Genomic DNA, 22,389 nt, shown 5'->3' with positions numbered 1-22,389 from the left:
GGTTCCTTCTAGTGTACAGTAGAACCTTGATTATCGAACTTAATTCATACCAGAAGGCTCTTCGAGTAGCAATTTGTTTGAAAACTGAATCATTTTTTTCCCACTAGAAATAATATAATTGAATTAATTCGTTCTAGACCCCCAATGATTCCATTTTAACCTTTTATATATACAGTACATGTCTAATGTACTGTTTGGTCTATAAACAAACATTTATTTTATTAAATTTATCAAACCATTCCTTCTAGCCATAAAGGAATCACTTTCAGCACTCGTTCTAGGGGTGTCTTTCAGGAAGTCAGCATGAGGCATTTTTGCTTTTTCGCATATCATTGCCTCCAAAATGTTGTCACTGGCTAACTGCTTTTCGTTTATCCAAATCAACAACAGTTTTTCTACCTCTTCAATTGCCTGTGATCATTGTTTCTTTCACACTCTTGGTAACATTAACACTCTTGGGGGCCTCTTTGTGTTTTAAATTTGTGCTAATTGCCCATTTCACCAGCAACAAAAGCAAAAAAAAAAAAAAAGACACACAAAAATTTTCACAGCACAATTTCCTGAGATGTTGACAACACAAGGTTTAGCAGTAAACTGACTTGCATTCTCTCCTATGTGTGTGGCCTGAGAGGACACTTTTTGTCATGATGATATATCAGTATGAAAGGGTTGTTCAACAACCTAGATATTTTTTTCGAGATAGGAGATGTTTGAGAACCAAGGTTTGATTGTTTTCATTTCTGAATTTTTTTTTTATGGCTTCTATGTCCTTTTTAATGCTTAGTATCTCTGTGGGTTTTGTTTTTAAATATTTTCTTTTACTTATTTTTTAAGGGAGGGAGAGAGAGAGAAAGCCTCAATTTATTGTTCCACTTGTTTATACATTCATTGGTTGATTCTTCTATGTGCCCAGACCGGGGATTGAACCCACACATCCTTGGTGTATAGGGACAGTGCTCTAACCAACTAAGCTACCAAGTCAGGGCCTTACTATTTGTTAAGTTCTCACTGAGATCATCCATCCTTCCCCTGAAGTCCTTGAGCATCCTTATAACCATTGTTTTAAACTCTGATCTGGTATTTTGGTTGCTTCCATTTCATTTAATTCTTTCCTTTGGGGTTTCTCTTGTTCTTTTGTTTGGGGCATTTTTCTCTGCCTTCCCATTTTGTCTCTGTTTATTAGGTAGATCTGCTATAACTCCCAAACTTGTTATGATGGCTTTATGATGAAGGGCCTTGTTGGGGTCAGTGGCACAATCTTCCAGATCACCTGAGCTCTGTGCTCCAGGAATATTTCTTGTGAGTTATGTGCACCCTCCTGTTGTAGTTGAGTCTTGAGTGCTGTTGGCCCTTTCGTGAGTGGAGTTAACCCTTCAGGCTGGCTGATTGTAAGGGTAAACCTTGATCACCCCGAATATGAGATGATGTGCAAGGGCTGCCCCCAAGGCAGAGTTGTTCCCAGCAGGGTCTGGTGCCTGCTGGAATCCCTTTTTGTGTGTGCAGCTATGTGGCCAGTTGGGTTGAGCTCTGGTGTGATCTGAAGCCCAAGACTGGTTGTATTGATTCTGGCTCTACTTGGGCAGGGTTCAGGTTCAGGGCAATGTCAGAGGTTCTGTGTAACCAGCCTTGGCTACTGTCTGGAACTACCACGCTATTCACTGTTTGTGGCTGCATCTGCTGGACCTGGGTGTATGTGGGAGTGGCCAATCTGTGTATAAGGGTCATCTTCCTCCAGCTTAGATCTGGAGGCAGATCTGTAAAAGGACTGAGGCTCCCTGAGGTTACTTGGTCTTCCTCCAAAGCCTTCTGAAGAAAGACTGTAAAGTGGGCCCAGGCTGGCCATGAACCACAGCCTCTTGCATAGCTTTCGAGCTCAGTAGGGCAGGGCAACTGGGATCAGGAGGATAGGGCTAGTGGGTCCCCTACTTGGGGATCACATAGTCAGGGACTCACTGAGGGGAAAGTGGCCCCTCCTCCAGAGCCAAACCACTCAGTGTCTGCCAGAGTCTCCAATTCTAGTTCCTCTTGGAAGGGATTGCTGCGGGTTCAGGTTGGGTGTAGCCAGTCATGCCCTTTGCAGGAGCAAGCTCAGCTGCCCTGGGCTTAAGGGGACAGATCAAAAGAGTCTCCCCTGGGGGTGATGCCAGCCCATGCCTAAGGAGAGGACTAAGCACTTTGTCTTGGTCCCAGATAATAGCGTCCAAGGGACTCACACTTTGAATGTCTCAGGCCTGAGCCACTCTTCCTTCCATCCATGGAACTGAGCCCAGCGGGGCAGGGTATCCAGGACTTGTCAAGGCTGATCCAAACAGTCTCCTGTTGGAGGTGGTTCCTTCAAGCTTGTGGGAGGTGGGTGGGTACTTATTCCTGGGGTAGCAGGGGCTGAACTCGCTGGAGAGATGGGAGTGTCCCTCTCCCCCACCCTGCAATGTAGCCACACACACCCCAGCATCCACCTATCTGATTCCTGGACAAAAGTTTCCTTGGGAGACATGGTCTGAAAGTCCCAGCTCTGCAAGGCACTCTGGTACCCCTGCACTGCTGAACTCAGCAGGACAGGGCCTATCAAGTGAGTCAACATGGGGGGCGTAGGGGCACTGGCTGCAGGCTCGAGGTGGGGGAGACCAGCCTTCTTTCCAAAGCCACACAGTTTAGTCACTGTCTGAGTCTCTGCCAAAACCTCCCCAGAAAAATAGGGCCCCAAATGTCATGATGGATGCAACTAGCAGACCCCTCCACAGGACCTGAGTACAACAGAGTGGCCTCGCCAGCAGTTGGAGACTGTGCAGTGCACTCCCAGGCTCATGCTGTAACGATAGGAGTGCTTGTCCCTGGGAAGGTGGCACCTGGGTCTCCCAGGCAGATGGAAACCACAGTGATTTTCACCACCAGATGCTATGTTCCCATCTCTGTTGCTCTGAGTTGGGGATCCCTGTGTGGGGTTGGGACCCCACGCTACTGGAAGGAGGACGTTTTGCTGCAGTGATACTCCTCCAGCTTCTCAGTTGCCAACGCACCTGGGTGCTGGGGCCAGCCCTTTCCACATCTCTGCCCTTCTTACCAGTCTCTCTGTGGCTTCTTCTGTAAATCTGTGGTTGTAATGTGTCAGATCAGCTAGCCTTCAGTGGGTTATCCAGGTTGATTGCTCTATACTAGTAATATAGCTATGAATCTGGTTTGGGGCTGGGTGCAGGTGAGTATAGCTTCTACCTACTCTGCAGCCATTTATAACCTAGCTTCTAGAAATTACACTGTCCCTGCCCCTGGAGTACTTTGGCTCTAGACTGTCCCTTAACTTGATCTTGGGGAAGCAGGATCAGCCCTGCCTCATCAGTTTGAGAAGGCTATCGTCTGCCTCTTCTTGCCTGTCCCTTCTGTGTCAGTCCCCTCAGTGGGAGGGTGTGCTTGGTCCTCTGTGAGTCTGGGGGTGGAGGAACACAGCCATATCCTGAGGAGACAGCTGTGGGGCCCTGTGAAATCAGTGCTGGTGGGAGACACAGGCTCTTTGCCCCCCATCTGATAGCTTACCATCCAGATAGATTCTTTGTTCTCTTCGTTATTACAGCCAGTAAATTCATTTTTTTCTCTTTTTAGAATTTTCAACTGTATATTTTAAAATAATGCTTGCTGCTTTCATTAATTTTGAGTTGTGATTTCTTTTCACCTGTGAGAGGGAAAGGAACAGAAACTTGAGAGAAGTAAAAGGAAGCTCAGAAGGTGACTCAGTCTGTCCCTGGCCCTTGGTAGGACCAGGTGGGATGGGCCACAGGCACTTTCTATTTCTAGGGTACTGGGAAGTTAAAGGAACTACTCAAAAAGAACTTTTGTCAGAGTTACTTTTTAACCCTAACACTAACATGTCTTGACATTTATTTAAGGTTTTAGATGCCACAAAGCGATTAGGCTGTGAAGAAATGGAAGGATACGGTCCTCTGAAAGCTCATTCATTCTTTGAGTCCATTACGTGGGAGAATTTGCATCATCAGACACCTCCGAAACTCACCGCTTACTTACCAGCCATGTCGGAAGATGATGAAGACTGCTATGGAAACGTAAGCTGGCTCATGTGTGTCAGGAACAACCCAGGCAGAGATGGATTCTGCTTGTCATACTTTGTGAAAGTGGTTCCTCTGTGCTTAGGAAGTTTGTGCCCATCGACCACGGAACTCTGATTAATGGTATGAAGGACTCAAGGGGAAGCCAGCATAGATCTGGACACTTGGCAGTCCAAGTCTGAGTCTCTCACCGAGACTGAGGCCAAAGTGGGTCTGCCCCGAGTGCAGGTCACCAGGCCCTGGGGTGGTCAAGTCCCTTTTTCTCATTTTTTCTAGATAATTTTTACTCATAGGGATTGAACCAGAGGCAGATGTTGGGTGGGGGAGTCTGGAGCTAGTAGGAACAGCACCCTCCACTTTTTCCCCTGGGCTCCTCGTGCTGAGTCTCCTGGTGGGCATCTTTTTTTTTTTTTTTAATTTCTTTATTGATTAAGGTGTCACATATTTGTCCTCATCCCCCTATTCCCATCCCCCACCCCTCCCCACAGATGCCCCCACCCCCCTGTTGTCCTTAACCATTGGTTAGGCTTGTATGCATGCACACAAGTCCTTTGGTTGATCTCTCCCCGCTACCCCTACCCCCACCCTCCCCTACCCTCCCTCTGAGGCCCGACAGTTCGATCGATGCCTCCTTGTTTCTGGGCCTGTTCTTGTTCATCAGTCTATGTTGTTCATCATTTCCCCTAGATGAGTGAGATCATGTGTTACTAGAAATATACTTATAAGAATCTTGGTGGGCATCTTATGCTCTTTGCTGGTATCTTTATAATCATACGTCTAAAAACATTCTGGAATGCTTCTGATCTTTCCAAGAGAAGTCTGGGGTGCTGTTGCTTTGAACTTTTTGGGACGTGGCATTGAGGATGGACATTGGTCAATGTCAGCTTTTAGGACCTGGTAAAAGCAGAGATTGTGGTACAACCCCAAGGGGTGTAGCACCTGGCATGTGTGGGAAGCTGTAGTCACCAGCTTGAACGCAGATGTAAGTGTAAGTACACTTTGTTCTTTAAATTTTTCTTATGGAAGCATATGGAATTGGACAGAGGAGTACAAGGAACTGCAGTGCACCCACCATCCACCTTCAAGTGTTTTTTTTATTATCATTGAATAGAGGCCCTGTGCATGCACTGGAGGGGGGATCCCTCAGCCCGGCCTGCCCCTTCTCACAGTCCAGGAGCCCTCAGGGGCGGGAGGCGACCCAGCGATCAGGGGAAGGCGACGCCCCCATCACACCTCTGCTGCTGCCACTGCCGGCAGCGCAAACCTCAGCCGGCCCTGGTTACCTGAGCCTTGGGCGGCCCTGGGTGGCTGGGCAGCTGCCATTGGCGGCTTGCCTGCACCTCGGGTGTCGGCTGGGCATCCATCATCTGAGGCTTACCTGCACCTTGGGCAATGGCTGGACAGCCGCCATCGAAGGCTTGCCTGCGCCTCTGGCCGGCCCTGGAGGGCTGAGGGGACTGGGGAACTCAGGAGGCAGGTGTGCAGAGCGGCTGGACCCGTCTCGGGGTAGGCACAGCCGCACACTTGCTGCCCCGGCAGGGCTGAGGGGACTGGGCGCCCCCATCTTGTGGCTGTGGGTGCCGCCATCTTTGAGGGTGTAGCTGTCAATTAGCATATTACCTCCTTATTGGCTGTGGGTGCTGTCATCTTTTGTGAGGGTGTGATGGTCAATTAGCATATTCCCTCTTTATTAGATAGGATAGTCCATTTTTCTGGCTTGAGTTCTGTCACTGTAGCTTATTCTAACCAGTTATGTGTAGAGTTCCACTTTAGTTGATGTGGGAATTCTAGACTTTATCTAAGAGTCATCCAGAGCCAAATTAAAATTATTACTGGTATCACCTCTCAAAGATCAAGAGCTCCTTATATCTCCTGCTTATAGTTATAAGCAACACATCCCCCTTTGCTTATCCTGAAATATCCTTTGTGCCCAGACTTGAAGGGAGCCTAACCTGCTTCCCCATTGCAGTGGCTGTGGCCTCCGTGTTTGCAGACTGCAGAAGGCTCATCCCCAGGACTTCCTCCCCCGGCCCCGTTGTTGTTCCTAAGGCACAGCCCGTAGGAGTATGTTAGTGTCTCCAGTGCCTTTGGCAGGGGTGTCCAGGGAAGCAGCATGTTTGGCTGGCCGAGCTCTGATGGAGGGCGCAGTTGTCTCAGATCTCAGTGCCTGGGGAGCTCAGCTTCCTGTAGCCTGTGTGTGAATGTACATGTGCGTGTTTGTGTATGCATGTACATACACTTGAGTGTCTTTTTCAGGCCCTCTGCTGTTTTATTGCCTTCGCCATGTCAAGAGCTCTGGCTTCTTGGTACTCAAATGTTGCCATCTCAAACAGGCTCTACAGGTTAACAACTTACCTTTTGTTAGGTGGCTCATCCTCAGCTTTGAAGGCTGTGTGGTTTGAAAACCTTGGAAAGTATTTGGCCTGAGCTCCCTATACCACACTTCACAATTGGACAGTTTAGTGAACCTTGAAAAAGACTTGGACCTGGAAAAGTATCAAATACAGAGAAAACCTGCTCCAGGAGATACTCGCTTATGCAGAGGTAGACATTGTGTCACAGGGGACAGTCTCACCACCCATGAGGCTCCAAGAGAGTCTAGTGTTCTTTTCAGCAAGAAGGGGACTTCCCTGTGAATGAGAGGAGCAGAAACTATCTTCATTCAGGGAATGAAGAGAGCAGGCACCCTGTTCTCATCTGTGTTCCTAACCCCATGCTGGTGGCTGATGGTGATGCTCATGTCTCGACTCCAGGTGGCCCCTGGAGAAAAGTTCAGTGTTCAGCACAGTCTGGTGAGCACCTCCACTCCAGCCCACTGTCACTTCTTGTCACATGTCCTTTCTAGGTTTGGTGTTTGTGCTGCTCGTCTGTTCTAGGTGCTGCTGAGGGGAGAAGAGTGGAGTGCAGAGATAGAGCATCTGGAGCTTTCCCTGGGGACAGTACAATGGAGCCCCCAAGATAGGACTCACCCAGCAAACAGTGGTCATGGTGGTCAGCCAGCAGTTCCACCAGGGGAGCGGGGCAGTCACTGCATTGGAAAGACACGGGTCTGGTTCTGAATTCCGCACTGGCCCTCAGGTTGTGACCTTGGGCCCATTCTGAGCCTTATTTCCCTGTTGTAGAAATGGAGGTGGTAATAACAGTCATCTCACTGGCTTTGCAGGCTTGTTGAGACACCCACGGAAGCTTAAGGAAGCCTCTGTAAGCTGAGAGACACTGCCCAGAGGTGGCCTTGGGGCAGTTTTCAGAGAGGAAGTGGAGAATGCTCCAGGCCTTAGATGGAGGGGCCCCAGGAGTGTCACTAGGGTCACTCCTACCTGGAAGTCAGTGGGCAGGGCTGAGGCTGCTGTTGAAGCTGTGTGAGCACATGAGTGAAGGCTGCTTGGGGCAACACAGGAGGGTGGGCGCAGGGTCTGCAGGAGGGAGTCGTCCCTCTAGAGACACAGGGGACTTGGAAGGATGCGCTGCATTCTCATCTCACCTGTTCCTGGTGGCATCTTTCCTTTTCCTCTTTGTTAGCCATGGAGAGGCTGGCTGTCCAGGGTGCCCACTTCTCTCCAGGTCTTTGCTGGGCTCTCTGGCCCGTTCAGCAGCTAGGAGTGTGCGAGTACACAGCCCCTGCCTTTTGGTACATTTGTGAGTCATTCCATTTTCTGTGTCATCAGTTTGTAGTTTTCTCTAGAATAGCAGGCAACTCTGACTATATCAAGCTTAATTAATCTTTGCTGAGATGAAAAGGAGTATTTTTTTATTTTTAATTGAACTCAGTCAAATTGGAACATATAGTGACAGCTATAGACTCAGAGACATAGGACCACAGGGCTAAAGGAGGAGGGCTCTCTGAACTCCTGCCACTGAGTCTGCACCGTGGAGGGCGCGTTCTCTGGGGCCATAGGTGTCCATCTCTCCTCTTCCCAGAAGGCATCCTAACCCCCTGAAGTGGGGGCACCATGGGGGCTTATAGAAGTTTCCCTTCCTGGAGATGAAGACTGAGAGTTAGCTGCTCTCTGGGGTGAGCATCTTCTCATGTTCCCCTCGGAAAGAGGGATCCAGACCAGGCAGGATTCAGCCCTGCCTTGGTTTAGTGGCCAGCCAGCCAATGGAGGAGAAATCAGAGCTGCCCACACTTAACAGGAGAAGCAGAACTGGGCTGCAGCTCTGAGGCTCATCTCCCACCTGGGCTTTGGGGCCCTCAGGCCGTGAGCTTGCAGGTACAGCATAGGTCAGAGTGTTGTCTGTATCTTTGGACCCTAGGGAACATTAGGCACTGTTCTTACTTTTCTCTCTTCTCTGTGCAGTACGACAATCTCCTGAGCCAGTTTGGCTGCATGCAGGTGTCATCGTCGTCATCCTCCCACTCCCTGTCTGCCTCAGACACGGGTCTGCCGCAGAGGGCGGGCAGCAACATCGAGCAGTATATCCATGACCTGGACACTAATTCTTTTGAACTGGACTTACAGTTTTCCGAAGATGAGAAGAGGTTATTATTGGAGAAGCAGGCCAGTGGAAACCCTTGGTAAGAATGTATAGGCATAAGTAGTACTCGCTATAAAAGTGCAGAGCAGAATATAGGGAATGCGGGACACGGTAAACAGAGAAAGCAGGCATCCTAGTCTTCATTACCGCTGCCTGTGAGGCTCCGCACCAGCTCACTCCTCCCAGAACTGCCAGTAACCCTCTACGGTGAGGCCCTCAAAGGGTCCAACTGGAAGTGGGTATTAAGAAACGTTGGTTAGGGAGTGAGTGCGTTTGGGTCTCAGCAGGCCAGGCATCTGTGATTGGACATGATTCACCGTGATTTAAATAACTACTGCTCCTTGGTGAGATGTTTGGGGTCTTCCAGGGATTTTGCTGTTGTAACTCATCCTCTGCACATAGTTTTTCTCACTTGTCTGAATAGTTCTTTAAAGGTGGAGTCCTGGGGTGGCAGGTGGAGTGAAAGGGTGCACATTTAAGAAGGCAGTGCTTTGTAGCTGCAGTGCCTGTGAACAACCCCCATTTCCCTAATGGTCATGCCTACCCTTGAGCATTTTGATGCTCTAAAAATGGGCTCGTGTGAATTTGCATTTGATTTCTTATCAAAGCAAACATCTAGATACATTGGCCATTTGTATTTACTTGTCAAGGTACTTTGAGTCCTTTTACTATTTTTCTTATGTTTTGTATTTTTTTAAATTGACTATTTTTTTGTTAATCCTCACTTGTGGATATTTTTTCCATTGATTTTTAGAGAGAGTGGAAAGGATGGGGGGCGCAGGGAGAAACACCGATGGTAAAGCCTCTTGTGCATGCTAACTATATGCCAAGAGTTAGACATATCTTTCACTAAGGTCTGCTTTCATCTTTGAATCTGCAGACGACCTGCCAACTGCCAGAGAGAAAAAGGTGCCTAGTTGGGGGTAGGGGTGTTTTCTTCAGGAGAGTAGGAATTGACCCTTTGAAGTAAAAAGTCAAAAGGATTCCTTTAAGTAAACTTTTCAAAGTAGGTAACTAGTAGCTTGTTTAAGCTAATTGGTTAATTACCGAATGAGTAGGCTGTGGTATTTATGCTAATAAGGGAGCTTCTGACCATCTCTGTCTACCCCCTGAGTCCTGCCTCCTGGACTCCAGGAGTAGACAGAGGTCTACCCCAGCCACGATCCGGTCAGGAGTCCAGCATCAGCTCTTCACCATCTGGAACACCAGTGGCTCTCCTGTGTCCTGTCGTTAGAGAAGCTGAGCTAGGTGGCTGTGTGCTGGCAGGCATGTGTGAGAGGGAGAGAGAATGTGTATCCATGTGCGTTGGAGGGGCTTGTGCCTGTCAGTAGGGAGTCCTCACTCTGCAGGGACAAGGAAGGAGCTCCATGTCTCTGTGTGGTGCCAAAATGTTCTGTTGCTGAACCATCTTGTGGCTTCAGATTCACAGTGTGAGTAACAGTTGTGAAGGTGAGTGCTCCTGGTCTTTGCTTGTCCTTAGGATGGACACTATTTCCAAATTACCTTTCAGCAGGTCCTCCTGAGTCAGGCTGTCAGTGCCAGTGCTGGGGGAGCCCGCCCTTCCACAGCAGCCACACGGCACTTGCCGACACACCAGTGCATCTCAGGAGAACACGTAAACGTGGCGCTTAGTTTCTTTTTTTTAATTAAAAATTTTTGGTCTTTCTTAATTTTATTTTTTTATTATTATTTTTTAATCCCCACCTGAGGATATTTTTTCCATTGATTTTTTTTTTCTTTTTTAGAGAGAGAGAAAGGGAAGGGAAGAGGAGAGAGAGACGGAAACATCAATGCAGGAGAGACACATCAATTGGTTGCCTCCCACATGCCCCAATCAGGGCCAGGATTGAACCTGCAATCCAAGTACGTGACCTTGATGGGGAATATGTTCTAACCACTGAGGAAACTGGCCAGGGCAGTTTCTTTATTGAGAATTTTTGGGAATTTCCAATTTGTATCCTTAGCCGTTGAGGTTTTAAGCCTTTATGTCATTCCCTTTGTAGATGCTCAGTAAAGTACAGATGGTTGTATTTGCTGAATGTTCTCCAGTGTGTTTGCTTGTTAATTTTGGTTATTTTTTTTTAAATATATTTTATTGATTTTTTACAGAGAGGAAGGGAGAGGGATAGAAAGCTAGAAACATCGATGAGAGAGAAACATCGACCAGCTGCTTCCTGCACGCCCCCCACCGGGGATGTGCCCGCAACCAATGTACATGTCCCTGACCGGAATTGAACCTGGGACCCCTCAGTCCGCAGACCGATGCTCTATCCACAGAGCCAAACCGGTTTCGGCAATTTTGGTTATTTTTGTAGTTAAAGAATTATTTTTGTTATGTAGTCATGTCTGTTACTCTGTATTAGGTAGCTTGTTTTGTTTCCAGCTTTAAAAAGTAACCGCCCCCTTGCCCACCGGTGTGGCTCAGTGGTTGAGCATGGACCTATGTACCAGGAAGTCACGGTTCGGATTCTGGTCTGAGCACATGCCAGGGTTGCAGGCTCGAACCTCAGTAGGGGGCGTGCAGGAGGTAGCCTATCAATGATTATCTCTCATCATTTGATTATCTCTCATCATTGATGTTTCTCTCTCTTCCTTTTCTCTTCCTCTCTGAAATCAATAAAAGGTATTTTAAATAATTAATTAATTAATTAATTAATTAATTAAATAGTAGCCCTTCCCACGTAGGCTTGAACAATATCCCCTTCTTTTTTCCTTCCAGTTCTTCTTTTGTTTGATATAATATTTTAAATTGTCTCTCCTGTTAATCCATGTGAGGCTGCAAAAATGCTGGAAGGTCTTTTCTTCCCTGGCATGTCTGTCAGACTTCCCTGATGGTGATCTTGTGCCCACTGGCTCAGTATCCCAGCAGCCCAGCTGACTGAGGCCGTGAACTGGCCTCGGCTTAAATTCACACCCTCCACCCTGCCCTGGTATAACGAAAGTCTTCCCCTTATTGTAAACTTGTGATTCTTTATTATACATTGAGTTCTTATGTAACAGCCTGTAAGTTAGAAGAGGCTTTCTATTAGGCTCCATTGTTTTTCCATGTAATTCTGTCTTGCAGCAGAGCTGCATTGGATGTCCTTTCCAGAAATCTCCTTGATTTTTTCTCTTTGCTTCAAGCCTTGTTTTGTTTGTTTTTTAGTGCCTCTGAGAGTGAAGTACTGTTCTTTTCCTTGTAGAGGACACAGCCCTTTTTTATTGTTAATATTCATCTTAGTTGTTTTCAAAATCCACATGATGCTGCATCAGTTTGCTTAGGGCTCATTCCTTAGCAAGGCAAGCCCAGTGGGCACTGGGGTGTGGGTGTTGGTCTGGTTGGGTCACGCTAGGCCAGGCACATTCAGTGGGAGAACATGGTTCCAGCAGCTTGGCCATTCTGCTTGAACATGCACTAGGTCCCAAAAGGAGCCAGAGAAGCATGTGGGCACGCTCAAGATACTTACGTGCTAACATTGTCACTGTTTGATATAACAGTTGTCTGACATGTTTTCAAATATAAAATATTTTGTGTTTCTACAGTAGAACCTTGGATGATCAGGAATTTTAGTAAAATCAGAACATAAACCAGTAACTGTTAGCTTTAACCAGAAGAGAGAGCCTGCAGACATTAAAACAACCTCTTTAAAAAACAAACAAACAAAAAAACTCTTTTAAACTCTTAGAAACCAAAGAGACCTATATTTTGCTAATTATGTGTATTAAATCAAAACCTGCATTTGCCCTAGCTGGTTTGGCTCAGTGGATAGAGTGCTGGCCTGTGGATCAAAGGGTCTCAAGTTCGATTCTGGTCAAGGGCACATGCCCAGGTTGCAGGCTCGATCTCCAGTAGGCAGCCGATCAGTGATTCACTCTCATCGTTGATGTTTCTGTCTCTCTCCCTTCCTCTGAAATCAATAAAAATATTAAAAAACAAAAACAAAAAACCCTGTATTTGAAGCTTTCTCTTCCAAATTCCTGCCATGTTTGAATAAAAGTGCTTTATTACTATGGTAGAAATACTAGATGAGATGTTCTTTTTTTTTTTTTTAATGGATTTTAGAAAGAAACATGGATTTGTTATTTTACTTATTTATGCATTCATTGCTTGATTCTTGTATGTGCCTGATTAGGGATTGAACCAGCAGCCTTGGGTATGGGGACAGCACTCTACCAACTGAGCCACCAGTTAAGATGAGATATTCTTAAACCAAGTCCAACTTGAGTCTTTCAGAGATTTATGATTCTAAGTGGCTCAGTGGATTCTGAACACTAACTTGGGGTCCCAGCTTATGGAGGTAACATATGAACAACAGGCTTCATCCTCAGGTTGACTCCCAGCAGGCTCTGCCCTTTTGGAGGGGTTTTGTGTCTTGGTCCTGCTTTATTTAAAGTAACAAGGACTTGTGTGATGGGCTCAGCTCTGTAGCCCTGTCTCCCTCTACCTTTCCTTGGTTGTGTGAAGGCTGCCAAGTGAGAGGGGACAGCAGGTGGTATTTCTGGCATCTGGTCCAAAGGCAGATTGGAAGTTCTATAAAGCAACAGTGCTTATGTGCTCAGTTACATTTGGAGTTTCCTCATGTTTCTCAAGTGAGTTTGGATCTGTGAAGGAAGAGGCTTGGTTAAAGCAAAGTTCACAAATGCCATTGGGAGGTTTGTTTTGAAGGGAGGAGTTTGGAGAATTTCTGTCTGACTCATGTGAGTGTCTCATTCTTGTTTTCTTCTTTTGTAGGCACCAGTTTGTAGAAAATAATTTAATACTAAAAATGGGTCCAGTAGATAAGCGAAAGGTAAGTCAGACTCCCACTGCATCTTTCTGTGTCTCCCTCCTGGTTCTTTTGTTGTTAATTCTCACCTAAGGATATTTTTCCCATTGATTTTTTTTTTTTCCAGAGTGAGTGGAAGGGAGGGAAAGAGAGTGGGGGAGAGAGCCATGTGAGAGAGACACATCAATTGTCTGCCTCCCGCATGCATCCTGACCAGGGCTGGGGATCGAACCCGTGACCTTCAGTGTGAGGGCCAACTTGCTAACCACAGAGCAACACCAGCCAGGGCTCCCTCCTGGTTCTTAATCAGGATCATGCCTTCCTCTCAGGTTCCTGCGGTAACTTGTCGCACATAGCATCTTTCCTTTTTAGAGATCATCTCTAGATTCGATAGCTAAGGGAGATTTCAGCTCTTCGGCTGTTTCTTCTCAGAAGCCAGGGTTCTGGTGTCTCCACAAGGCTGGGTTCACCGATAAAGGTTCTGTTCCATTGAGGAGGTTCTGCTTGACATCACCACAAGTCATCTAATACTTCATTAGAATTGTTTTGTTTGTTTTTTAACTTAAAAAAGAATTTTTATTGATTTGAAAGAAAGAAAGAGAGAAATATCAATGATGAGAGAGAATCATTGATTGGCTGCCTCCTGTACGTTCCCTACTGGGGATTAACCTACAGTCCAGGCATGTGCCCTGACCAGGAATTGAACTGTAACCTCCTGGTTCATAGGTCAATACTCAACCACTGACCCACACCAGCTGGGCCTAGAATTGTTTTGGAAAATTGTTATTTATTATGTTTTATTATTTATTTTATTGATTAATTTTATCAAAACATATCAGACTCCATAAATTTCTGAGCTTGGGCTCATGAAACCCTTTTCTGACCCACCCTGGGGCATCCTCAGTGGATGAGAGCCTCCATGAAGGTGGGTTCTCACAGGCAGAGCTCTGTGCCTCGGAATGGAGCAGAAGGCACCAGAAGCAGTGGGGCTGGCCATGGATTGTAGGGCTGTCAGAGTTTGCTTAGCAAAGAGACCTGAGCTGGTGGGCTGGCCTGTGCTGCTGTTCCTGCACGTGGCAACCAAAGTAAGGGAGCCTAAATGGGGTGGAGATATCCAGATCGCCAAAGCCGAGCAGTAAGTGCTTCCACTCTAGTCCAAGGCCGGGTCGACATGGGGGTGAGGTGTGCACGCTCCCTTTGTCCCAGGTGAGTGGATAGGTGGCTGGCAGTGGCTCTTGTACACTGAGCTGCTCTGACAGTCCAGCCTCTGAGGCAGCAGTAAGCACTGTCATCACCCACTTCGGAGCCTTAACAAGTGGGGTCCTTTTTTTTGTCAGGGTTTATTTGCACGACGACGACAGTTATTACTTACAGAAGGGCCACACTTGTATTATGTGGATCCTGTCAACAAAGTCCTGAAAGGTGAAATTCCGTGGTCACAAGAACTCCGACCAGAGGCCAAGAATTTTAAAACCTTCTTTGTCCACACAGTAAGTCTGTCTCTAGGTTCTCCTTCGCCAGGCAGTTGGAGGCCTTTGTACTCCCTTTGAAGCGTCCAAATACTGTAGCCTGAGGAGGGAGCTGGAGTCACGGCACTTGTCTCCCCTTCTCCACATCTCAGGGCCCACGTCCACGGCTCAGTCCTGAGTGGGGCTGGGAGACACCTGTGCTTGTTGTTTACTTCGGGAGTGACCTGAGGGGTCTGTAAGTCATCACCTGCATATTTCATATCTGCACATATGTGGAAGGAAGAAATCCACGTGTTCATGTGCTTCCAGAGGTACCTGCAGTGGCTGCAGTAGGATGGCAGTTTCTTTCTTCCTTTCTTTCTTTTAATATATTTTTATTGATTTCAGAGAGGAAGGGAGAGAGAGAGAAACATCAGTGATGAGAATCACCGATTGGCTGCCTACCTGCACACCCCAGTCGGGATCGAGCCCACAACCTGGGCATGTGCCCTGACCAGGAATTGAACCGTGACCTCCTGGTTCATAGGTGGGCGCTCAAACACTAAGCCACACTGGCCAGGTGCTGGTTTCTTTCTGTGATTTCTCCCCAACAAGTTGAGGTGCTGGTCTTGGGGAGACTCAGTTCTTTGAGAACATTAAATGGTTTCTTTCTCTGCAGCCAAACAGGACGTATTACCTGATGGACCCGAGCGGGAATGCTCACAAATGGTGCAAAAAGATTCAGGAGGTGTGGAGGCACAGATACCAGAGCCACCCAGACACCACCGTGCAGTGACAGCCCACAGCCCTGCCCTCGCTGCCAGGACACGCGCCCCAGCGCAGCTCACCGCTATCCGGGACGCTTCCAGACCACCTGCCAGCCATCTCAAGGGGAATGTAGACAGTGGAACCTTGCAGCTTTTTTATTTAAAAGAAAAGAAGAAAAAAATACCCAACAACACAAAGAACAAAACCAATAATGAACAGGAATTCAGGGTCGCTTTGCTTGCTCTCTGTGCTCTATGGAGGCCTCCCCGAGCTGTCCTTGTTGCCAGAACCCAGTGCTGTGCACGTCACCTGATTCCCACCTGGACCAGTGGACCAGTGTCACCAGCTCTCCACCGTGCACCCGGTCACCTGCTGGTCTTGCTGTGACCGAGGGGACAGGGTGTGTCTCTGGGCTCTCTCTGCCCTCTAGGTGATCGGGGAACTCTTCCCCAGGGCGTGGTGTGCGCTCTGCGGGGCGGCCTCTGGTCTCCACGGGGTGGGGCGGTTCTTGGCTTTTGTCCATGTGCTCGTTTCCTCAAGTCCCTAGACCGTGGCCCATCCCCTGTGCTGCGGGCCCTTGCTTTCCTCCTGAAGTAGCTCTGGCTGCAGGATCTCTGTCTTCAAGTGCTCCACGTGTGGTGACTGCCAGGCCGGCTCCCAGTGGTGAGAAGTGGAACAGGCTGTCGGGTGAAATGCCAGCCACTGCCCGCAAGGTTCCGATCCATCATCCCTCGGAGCGGTGTTGCCCTCCGGGGCTGGAACCCGCGCACATGGCTGAAGGGGGCACGGTCCGCAGTAAGCCCGGTTAGCCCCAGCCGCACCAGCAGACGGCTCTGCCGGCCCCATGAGACCAGGCAGCAAGGCAGACGGGGCCTGGTGGCCTCCACGTGGAGGAGTGAGACCTGATGAGCCTTCCTGAGAGTTTGTTTAAAAGTTGAAGTGTGCAGGACTCCCCCAGGCCAGTTAATTAGGAACCAAGAGACTCCTCACAAATTGGACGGTACTCAATCATCTGGGTGGTGGGAGGAGTGCACGCTCCCTGCCGGCACACGCACCCTTTCCATGTTGCGATTGAATATGCTCACAGCCAAAAATTCTTACATCCCAACAGAATCTAACGCCTTCTCGTGGTGCCAGGTCATCTGGTCTCCATCAAGTGGACTTTGCCTGGAAAAAGGGGGTTAACCCGCCTTGCACTTGAACCCAAGCTCCCAGCCTGCTCTCCTTCCATTTCAGGTTCCCTCCTTTCAGTGCTTAGAGGCAGCACCTACTCTCCTGTAACCTGCACATGGTCCAGGTCCTGCTAGTCCTTTGATTTTCTCTGCTGCTGCTCCCCAGACAGTGGGTCTTGGCTGTGCCTCTCCCTACCCAGGTGTCCCTGGAGGGCAGTCCTCTGATCAGTGGGGAGAGGAGCAGGCCCTGCGGGCTGCTCCCAGGGGATGAACACCTTTTCCTTTAGACTTTCACCAAGGCACTCGCAAAAGGCTCACGCAGGAAAGCCCCTCACCACTTCCCCGCCTGTCTCCTGTCTCACACACCATTCATCGCCTCTGTGGCCAGTGGTCCGGATGGAGAGGAGAGATGCCTTGCTCACATTGTCTGAGTGGTAAGGGTGGCTGTTCTTCAACTGGGAAGGAGTATGGACGTGGGGAATTCACTGTGCTGGGCAGGGAGAGGGCTGAGCAGAGGTCGTAGCCAGGTTTGCTGGTGGTTTCTGTTCGGGCCTGTCCTCTGCTGTGAAATCTGAGAAAAAGACAGCTCACATCTGTCTGTGTATGGGGGGCGGGGGGGGGGGGGGGCCTTGGCTCAAACTCCCTCTATGCTCTTTTTCCTCACTTTTGAAAGGCTTGCCTGTGTTCACCTGCTTTTCAAAGTGAGTTGACTTGCCCCTTTCAAGAATTTCACTTCAGGCTTACTCCCATATTTACATTTTACTCTTCCCCAAGCCCTGCCTCTGTGTGCTGTTGGAGGGGTTAGGAGCGTTTCTGTGCAGCATCTCCCCCAGGTGTCTGGTTACAGGGAGACGAGCATGGCTGGTATTTGTTTGCATTCTGCCTTCTGGATAGCGCCACTACCTCCTGGGCTTAACCAACAAGCTCCATCTTAACCTCTGAAACCAGAAAATGAGGGGTTCAGGGTTGAGCTCGAAGTTGACCGAGCTGAAGTGACTGCCCTCGCCCGAGCCAGTGTAAGCGGAGCCCTTCTCTGTAAGCCAACGTTGTTTCCCTCAGAGGCCGTTTTTGTTTTTGTAAAGGCCCATGTGTATTCTTTTACCCTGTACTTCTGCCATCTTTAATTTTATCCAGCTTATCCTTACAACCATCGTCTTGGCATGCAGGTGCCTTACATTCTGAGTTGTGGACAAGGGTCTATGTACATACACAGACATACCTGGAAATAGGAATGTGGATTTATCCCAAGTGAGAAAGAAAATGCCCTGTTGTTGAATAGATCCAGGAGCCATGTGTCTTCCTGAGAGGAGGCAGAGACAAGTCAGACCAAGTGCCCACCGACCGGAGGCAGTCCCATACCGTGTGGCCCGTCTGGCACGGAGGGAGGGAGGACGGCTGGAGGTTCTGTGCTCTTCCCTGTGCCTTGCTTGTCTCTGGGGACTTGGAAACTGGGTTGGCATCGGAGGGTTTCCTCCCCTCTCTGTGGACCTGACCAGGGCCCTGGGCAGTGGGCAGCCCCCTGTGGAGTGCAAAGCCCCACCGATGATTGGCACCATTGACTGCCTGCTATTCTGAACCTAACAACTTGTGACAGACTTGCTTTGGAAAAAACGGCTCTTGTGGTCATGCCAAAGCTGGCGAGAACTACACCTACTCCAGCCCTCTTGGGGTATTTGTGGCCCAGACCTGAAGGAATTGCAGGAGATGGCCCCATGGCACACATACCAACCCCAACCCTGGGCAGTGTGCCAGTGCAGGGGGCACTGGGTGACTCAGTATTTTCTTAAAACATTTGTTTTCTAAAAAAAACCAACAGTAAAGACCACTGTGAACATTTTGATGTATAACCTATCCTCTCCCTGCCCCAAATTTGTTTGCTTTTTTCATCTAAACTGGAAACAAAACACATGCTCTTTTTATTATTGATTTTTAGTGTGAGAGGAAGGGAGAGACACTTCAGTGTGAGAAAGAAACATCCATCAATGCCTCCTGTACACCCCCCAACTGGGGATCGAATCTGAAACCTTTATATGTGCCCTGACCAAGAATTGAACCCTCAACCCTTTGGTTCGCAGGATGATGCTCCAACCAACTGAGCCACATCGGCCAGGGCCAATAGATACTGCTGTGCATCCAGCTTTTTTCAGTTGATATTTTATCTTAAGCATTTCCCCATGTCATGAATAATGATTCAGAAGCATTGTTTTTAATGATTGTAGAGTTTGTTATAAATCTTATAATTTATTTCCCTGTTATAAAACATTTAGATGGTTTCTAGTTTTTCACTATTTAAATAATGCTGTGATGACTATCTTTCTAAATCTTTGGTTTTTTTACTCTGACCCCTCCTACCCCCATTCCCACAAGTAGTATTTTTGAGTAAAAGTTTGTTTCAATGGTGGTATTAATTTATTTCTCTGTCTGATCTGATGCTTAGATGCTCAGAGTTCTAAAACAGGACCTCCTTAGTTGTTTCCTTCATATTTTGAAGAAATGAATGAATTCCTGGTAAACTGTATTGAAACTCTTATTCAAACAGTGTTGGAATAAGACTGCTCTTTTTCTTTTTTAATGCTAAAAATGGTGTCATTACTGCAGTATTTTTGTGACAGATTTTTCCAGAAGTCAATTTCCTCCTCTTCATTGAAAGAATCTGGTGTGGTTGCATGTTAGTTACTCTCCCACCCCTGCTGCTACGGCTTTCAAGTGCTTGGTGATATTTTCAGAATCTTGTGCTTTGTGTCCACAATGGTACTGCATTTGTGTCTGCACAGTCAGGAGATAGAACGTGCTGAACTGATCTTGCCACATGCTTACTGGGTGATTTGTAGTTGAGTTTATAGACTCAAAGTATGCTGGGCCAGTTGGAATCTGAAAAAGCAAAAGCTCTACTTGGAAAAAAAAATCACAGACACAGTTGTGTTTTACAGAAGTGTGTGTGCCCCCCTCGCACCCTCCCACCCCCCCACCCCCAGCTCTTTAAATCCTGGGACTTTGTCAGAGGGTCTTGGTTCAGTATAGCACATGGCCAGGCTTTTTCATGGTAGAAAGTGGTTATCCTGGCTGATAAGGACTTAAGGACTTCTCCCCTCTCCTCACCCACAGTGTTGCAGGTTGTCTAGTTGTCTTCAAGTCCAGACCACCCACATTCGGTTTCATTCTTAATTTCTCCATTTTACTTTGGGGTCCATTGATTCTGAAGGGAAACAGCATGAGAAATTTTTCTAGGTACCATGCTCAGTGGCACATGACTCCGCCAAAGACGGGCTGAATCGCACAGAAGTGGGGCTCCTGCCCTCCTCTGAATCTGCAAACCCCGCTCCCTCGGCCAGTCCATAGACTGAGGATGCCGTCGCCAGGAGCGTTTGGAGATGGTATTGTTCTTGGAGATGTCGCCATACATGCTTTCCCCTATTCTTTCTTTTCACATCCAAACCTAACCTGAACGGATGGTGACTCAAGTGGGTGTGGCCCTGGCCTCTTGGGCAGCCTACCGGGCAAGTGCTTTACACCAGGGCAGGAGTCACTGCCAGAGCCTCGGAGGGGCACAGGCTGCTGGCAGGGTTGTCAGCAGGCTGCCTGTGGAGAACTGGTCTGGGGAGGAAGCTGTTCCAGCAAAGAGCAGTTTTCTCCCTGGTTCAGACAGCTGTGGTGTGCCACTGAACAAGCCTTCGTACACCTGAATTTTCCCCTAAGTCATTTCTTCAGTACGAGGAAATGCCAAACATGTACAGAGACCTATTTACAAAAGGCAAACCTTTTTTCCTGTGTGATCCACCCTAGTCTATCTGTCTAGCTGAATGACCATGAGCCGGGTTCATTTTGCAGGTGAAAAGCCTCTATCGCCATCATAAATTTGATTGGATGTCAGCAAAATTTAATTCTGCAGTATTTAGAGCTGCTGTACCTGTTAACACAAAATCGGACGAGGCAAGTCTTTAGTTGTCTTTCAGGTTGGTGGCAGTCACTTAGAACGTGTGATATTCTCTACCTGGTCTGTAGCTGTAACTGTGATGTACAGGCAAAGCAAAAATTAAAAAAAAAAAAAACTTATGAAAAACAAATAATGCAATGATATTAGGATATACACTTTTGTATTTTTATTCTTATATAAGATTATTTGCTGGCTATTGTTGGCCTCTAATTCAGTCTGTGTTATTTAAAATCTAATATATGAATTATTTGGATTGAATTCATGTTTGGGGCCAGGTTGTTATATGTATTGATGTACAGCCTTGAATGTGAATAATTATTGTAAACTATATTTTACAACTTTTTCTCTGGCTTTATTATATAAATTTTCTATTTGGTCAATGATTTAATCATATAATTTAATGAATCTTTTTTTTCAAATATTTGTGCTTAGATGTAGTTGCTGGATGATGAATTTTACACATATGCGAGGTAGTCTTGTAATAAAAAAGCATGAAGAGTGTAGACACTCGCTGCATAGCTTTTCCTTTGGCTGGGGATCTGGGGTGGGCGTGACCTGGATTTGGGCCAGAGCAGTTGCCAGTGCACAACACACGCTGGACTGAGGTCATGAGCTTGTCTTGAGCCCCAAGCCAGTGGATCACAGGCTGCATGCACATGGCTGGGGGTGGGCGTGGGGAGGCACAGCCTACCACTTTTCCGGATTTCCACCTCTAAGTGAGGCGGGGGCTGGCACTGAATGTGTGCTGGACAGCTCGGAGGACTTGGTAAAGGCCAATGCTTCTGGTGCAAGGTAGCAGGGCTTGCTGGAATCATGGCAGAGAATCTTAGCCAGCTGCTTCCCCTGCTGCATCCCAGGACTGGATGCCTGGCCCAGCATGTCTAACTCAACCTGCTCAGTATTTACTTCCTCAGCATCTGGCATATGCTGTCCCGGGATCCAAATTCTTACCTGTACCTTTTGTGCCAGGCCAACCTCAACCTGGACTCCGACAAGGTGAGCATGGCCCGAACTCCCCTTGTCCCAGCTCCACCCAAGCCCACAAACTCCCTGCCCTGGGCCTGGGAAAGAGGTTGGCACTCTGGCACCTACCCCTCCACCTCACATCTCACTTTGGCCCCTGGTGTGTCAGCACCTCCTCTTCTCCGTCCCAGGGTACTGACTGGGTTTGGAACCAGAGAACCCTGGCGTCCTTCGCTTTTCACATTCCAGACGTTTGACTTAATGTTGGCAAGGGGGAGTTGACACCGTCGTCTTCCTCTCCCAGTGACTTGCATTTAGAGAATTGGTGCTTCATTGTTTCCAGCCACAACACGCACCCCGTTTAGCATTCTAAGAAGGTGATGTCCACAGAGAGATATTTCAAAGGGAATGTTGTTCATATTAAGGGGTGGATAAGGGAAGTCATGGAAGGGCCAGGTAGGAAATCTCTTTCAGACTGCTTCCTAACTATCCTAGTTTTCCCACTGCCCTAGCAAAAGGATAGGAATTTCTAGGCTGGTTTGCAGCTTGTCTTCGTATAATATAATGCTCACACTGTTGTTCCAGATAGTAATAGAAAGTAAATTATTTTGTTGATTACCTTGACAAGACTGTGTGGCCAAGGCAGAGTATCTCGGAAGCTATACAAGCTGTATAGGATGGAAACTCAGAAAAGGCTGTTGGAATATAGTTATTACCTATATTTATCCTAGGGAATTCACAAGCCTTCCTCTTACTTTCCTGGGTCTTTCAGTTGGGCCTATGCAATAGCACTTGCCAGCCCAGCACTTGCCAGGCATAAGGCTTCCA

General features: G+C 47.7%; 1 protein-coding gene across 3 annotated transcripts in view; it reads left to right on the top strand.

The window, feature by feature from the left end:
* Nucleotides 1-21,108, top strand: part of PDPK1 (3-phosphoinositide dependent protein kinase 1) — an 86,836-nt gene extending 65,728 nt beyond the window's left edge. For all 3 annotated transcript variants that reach the window (XM_079781843.1, XM_079781844.1, XM_079781842.1), the window contains 5 exons: nucleotides 3,879-4,052; nucleotides 8,354-8,571; nucleotides 13,243-13,300; nucleotides 14,614-14,766; nucleotides 15,404-21,108. In XM_079781843.1, the coding sequence (XP_079637969.1) occupies nucleotides 3,879-4,052; nucleotides 8,354-8,571; nucleotides 13,243-13,300; nucleotides 14,614-14,766; nucleotides 15,404-15,520 (720 nt within the window). In that variant the 3' untranslated portion in view covers nucleotides 15,521-21,108. The remainder of the gene's footprint in view (nucleotides 1-3,878; nucleotides 4,053-8,353; nucleotides 8,572-13,242; nucleotides 13,301-14,613; nucleotides 14,767-15,403) is intronic.
* Nucleotides 21,109-22,389: the final 1,281 nt, after the last annotated feature.

This window comes from Cnephaeus nilssonii, assembly GCF_951640355.1.
Source record: "Cnephaeus nilssonii genome assembly, chromosome: 2".
Classification (NCBI taxonomy): Eukaryota; Metazoa; Chordata; class Mammalia; order Chiroptera; family Vespertilionidae; genus Cnephaeus; species Cnephaeus nilssonii.
This window is presented reverse-complemented; position numbering and strand designations above follow the sequence as displayed.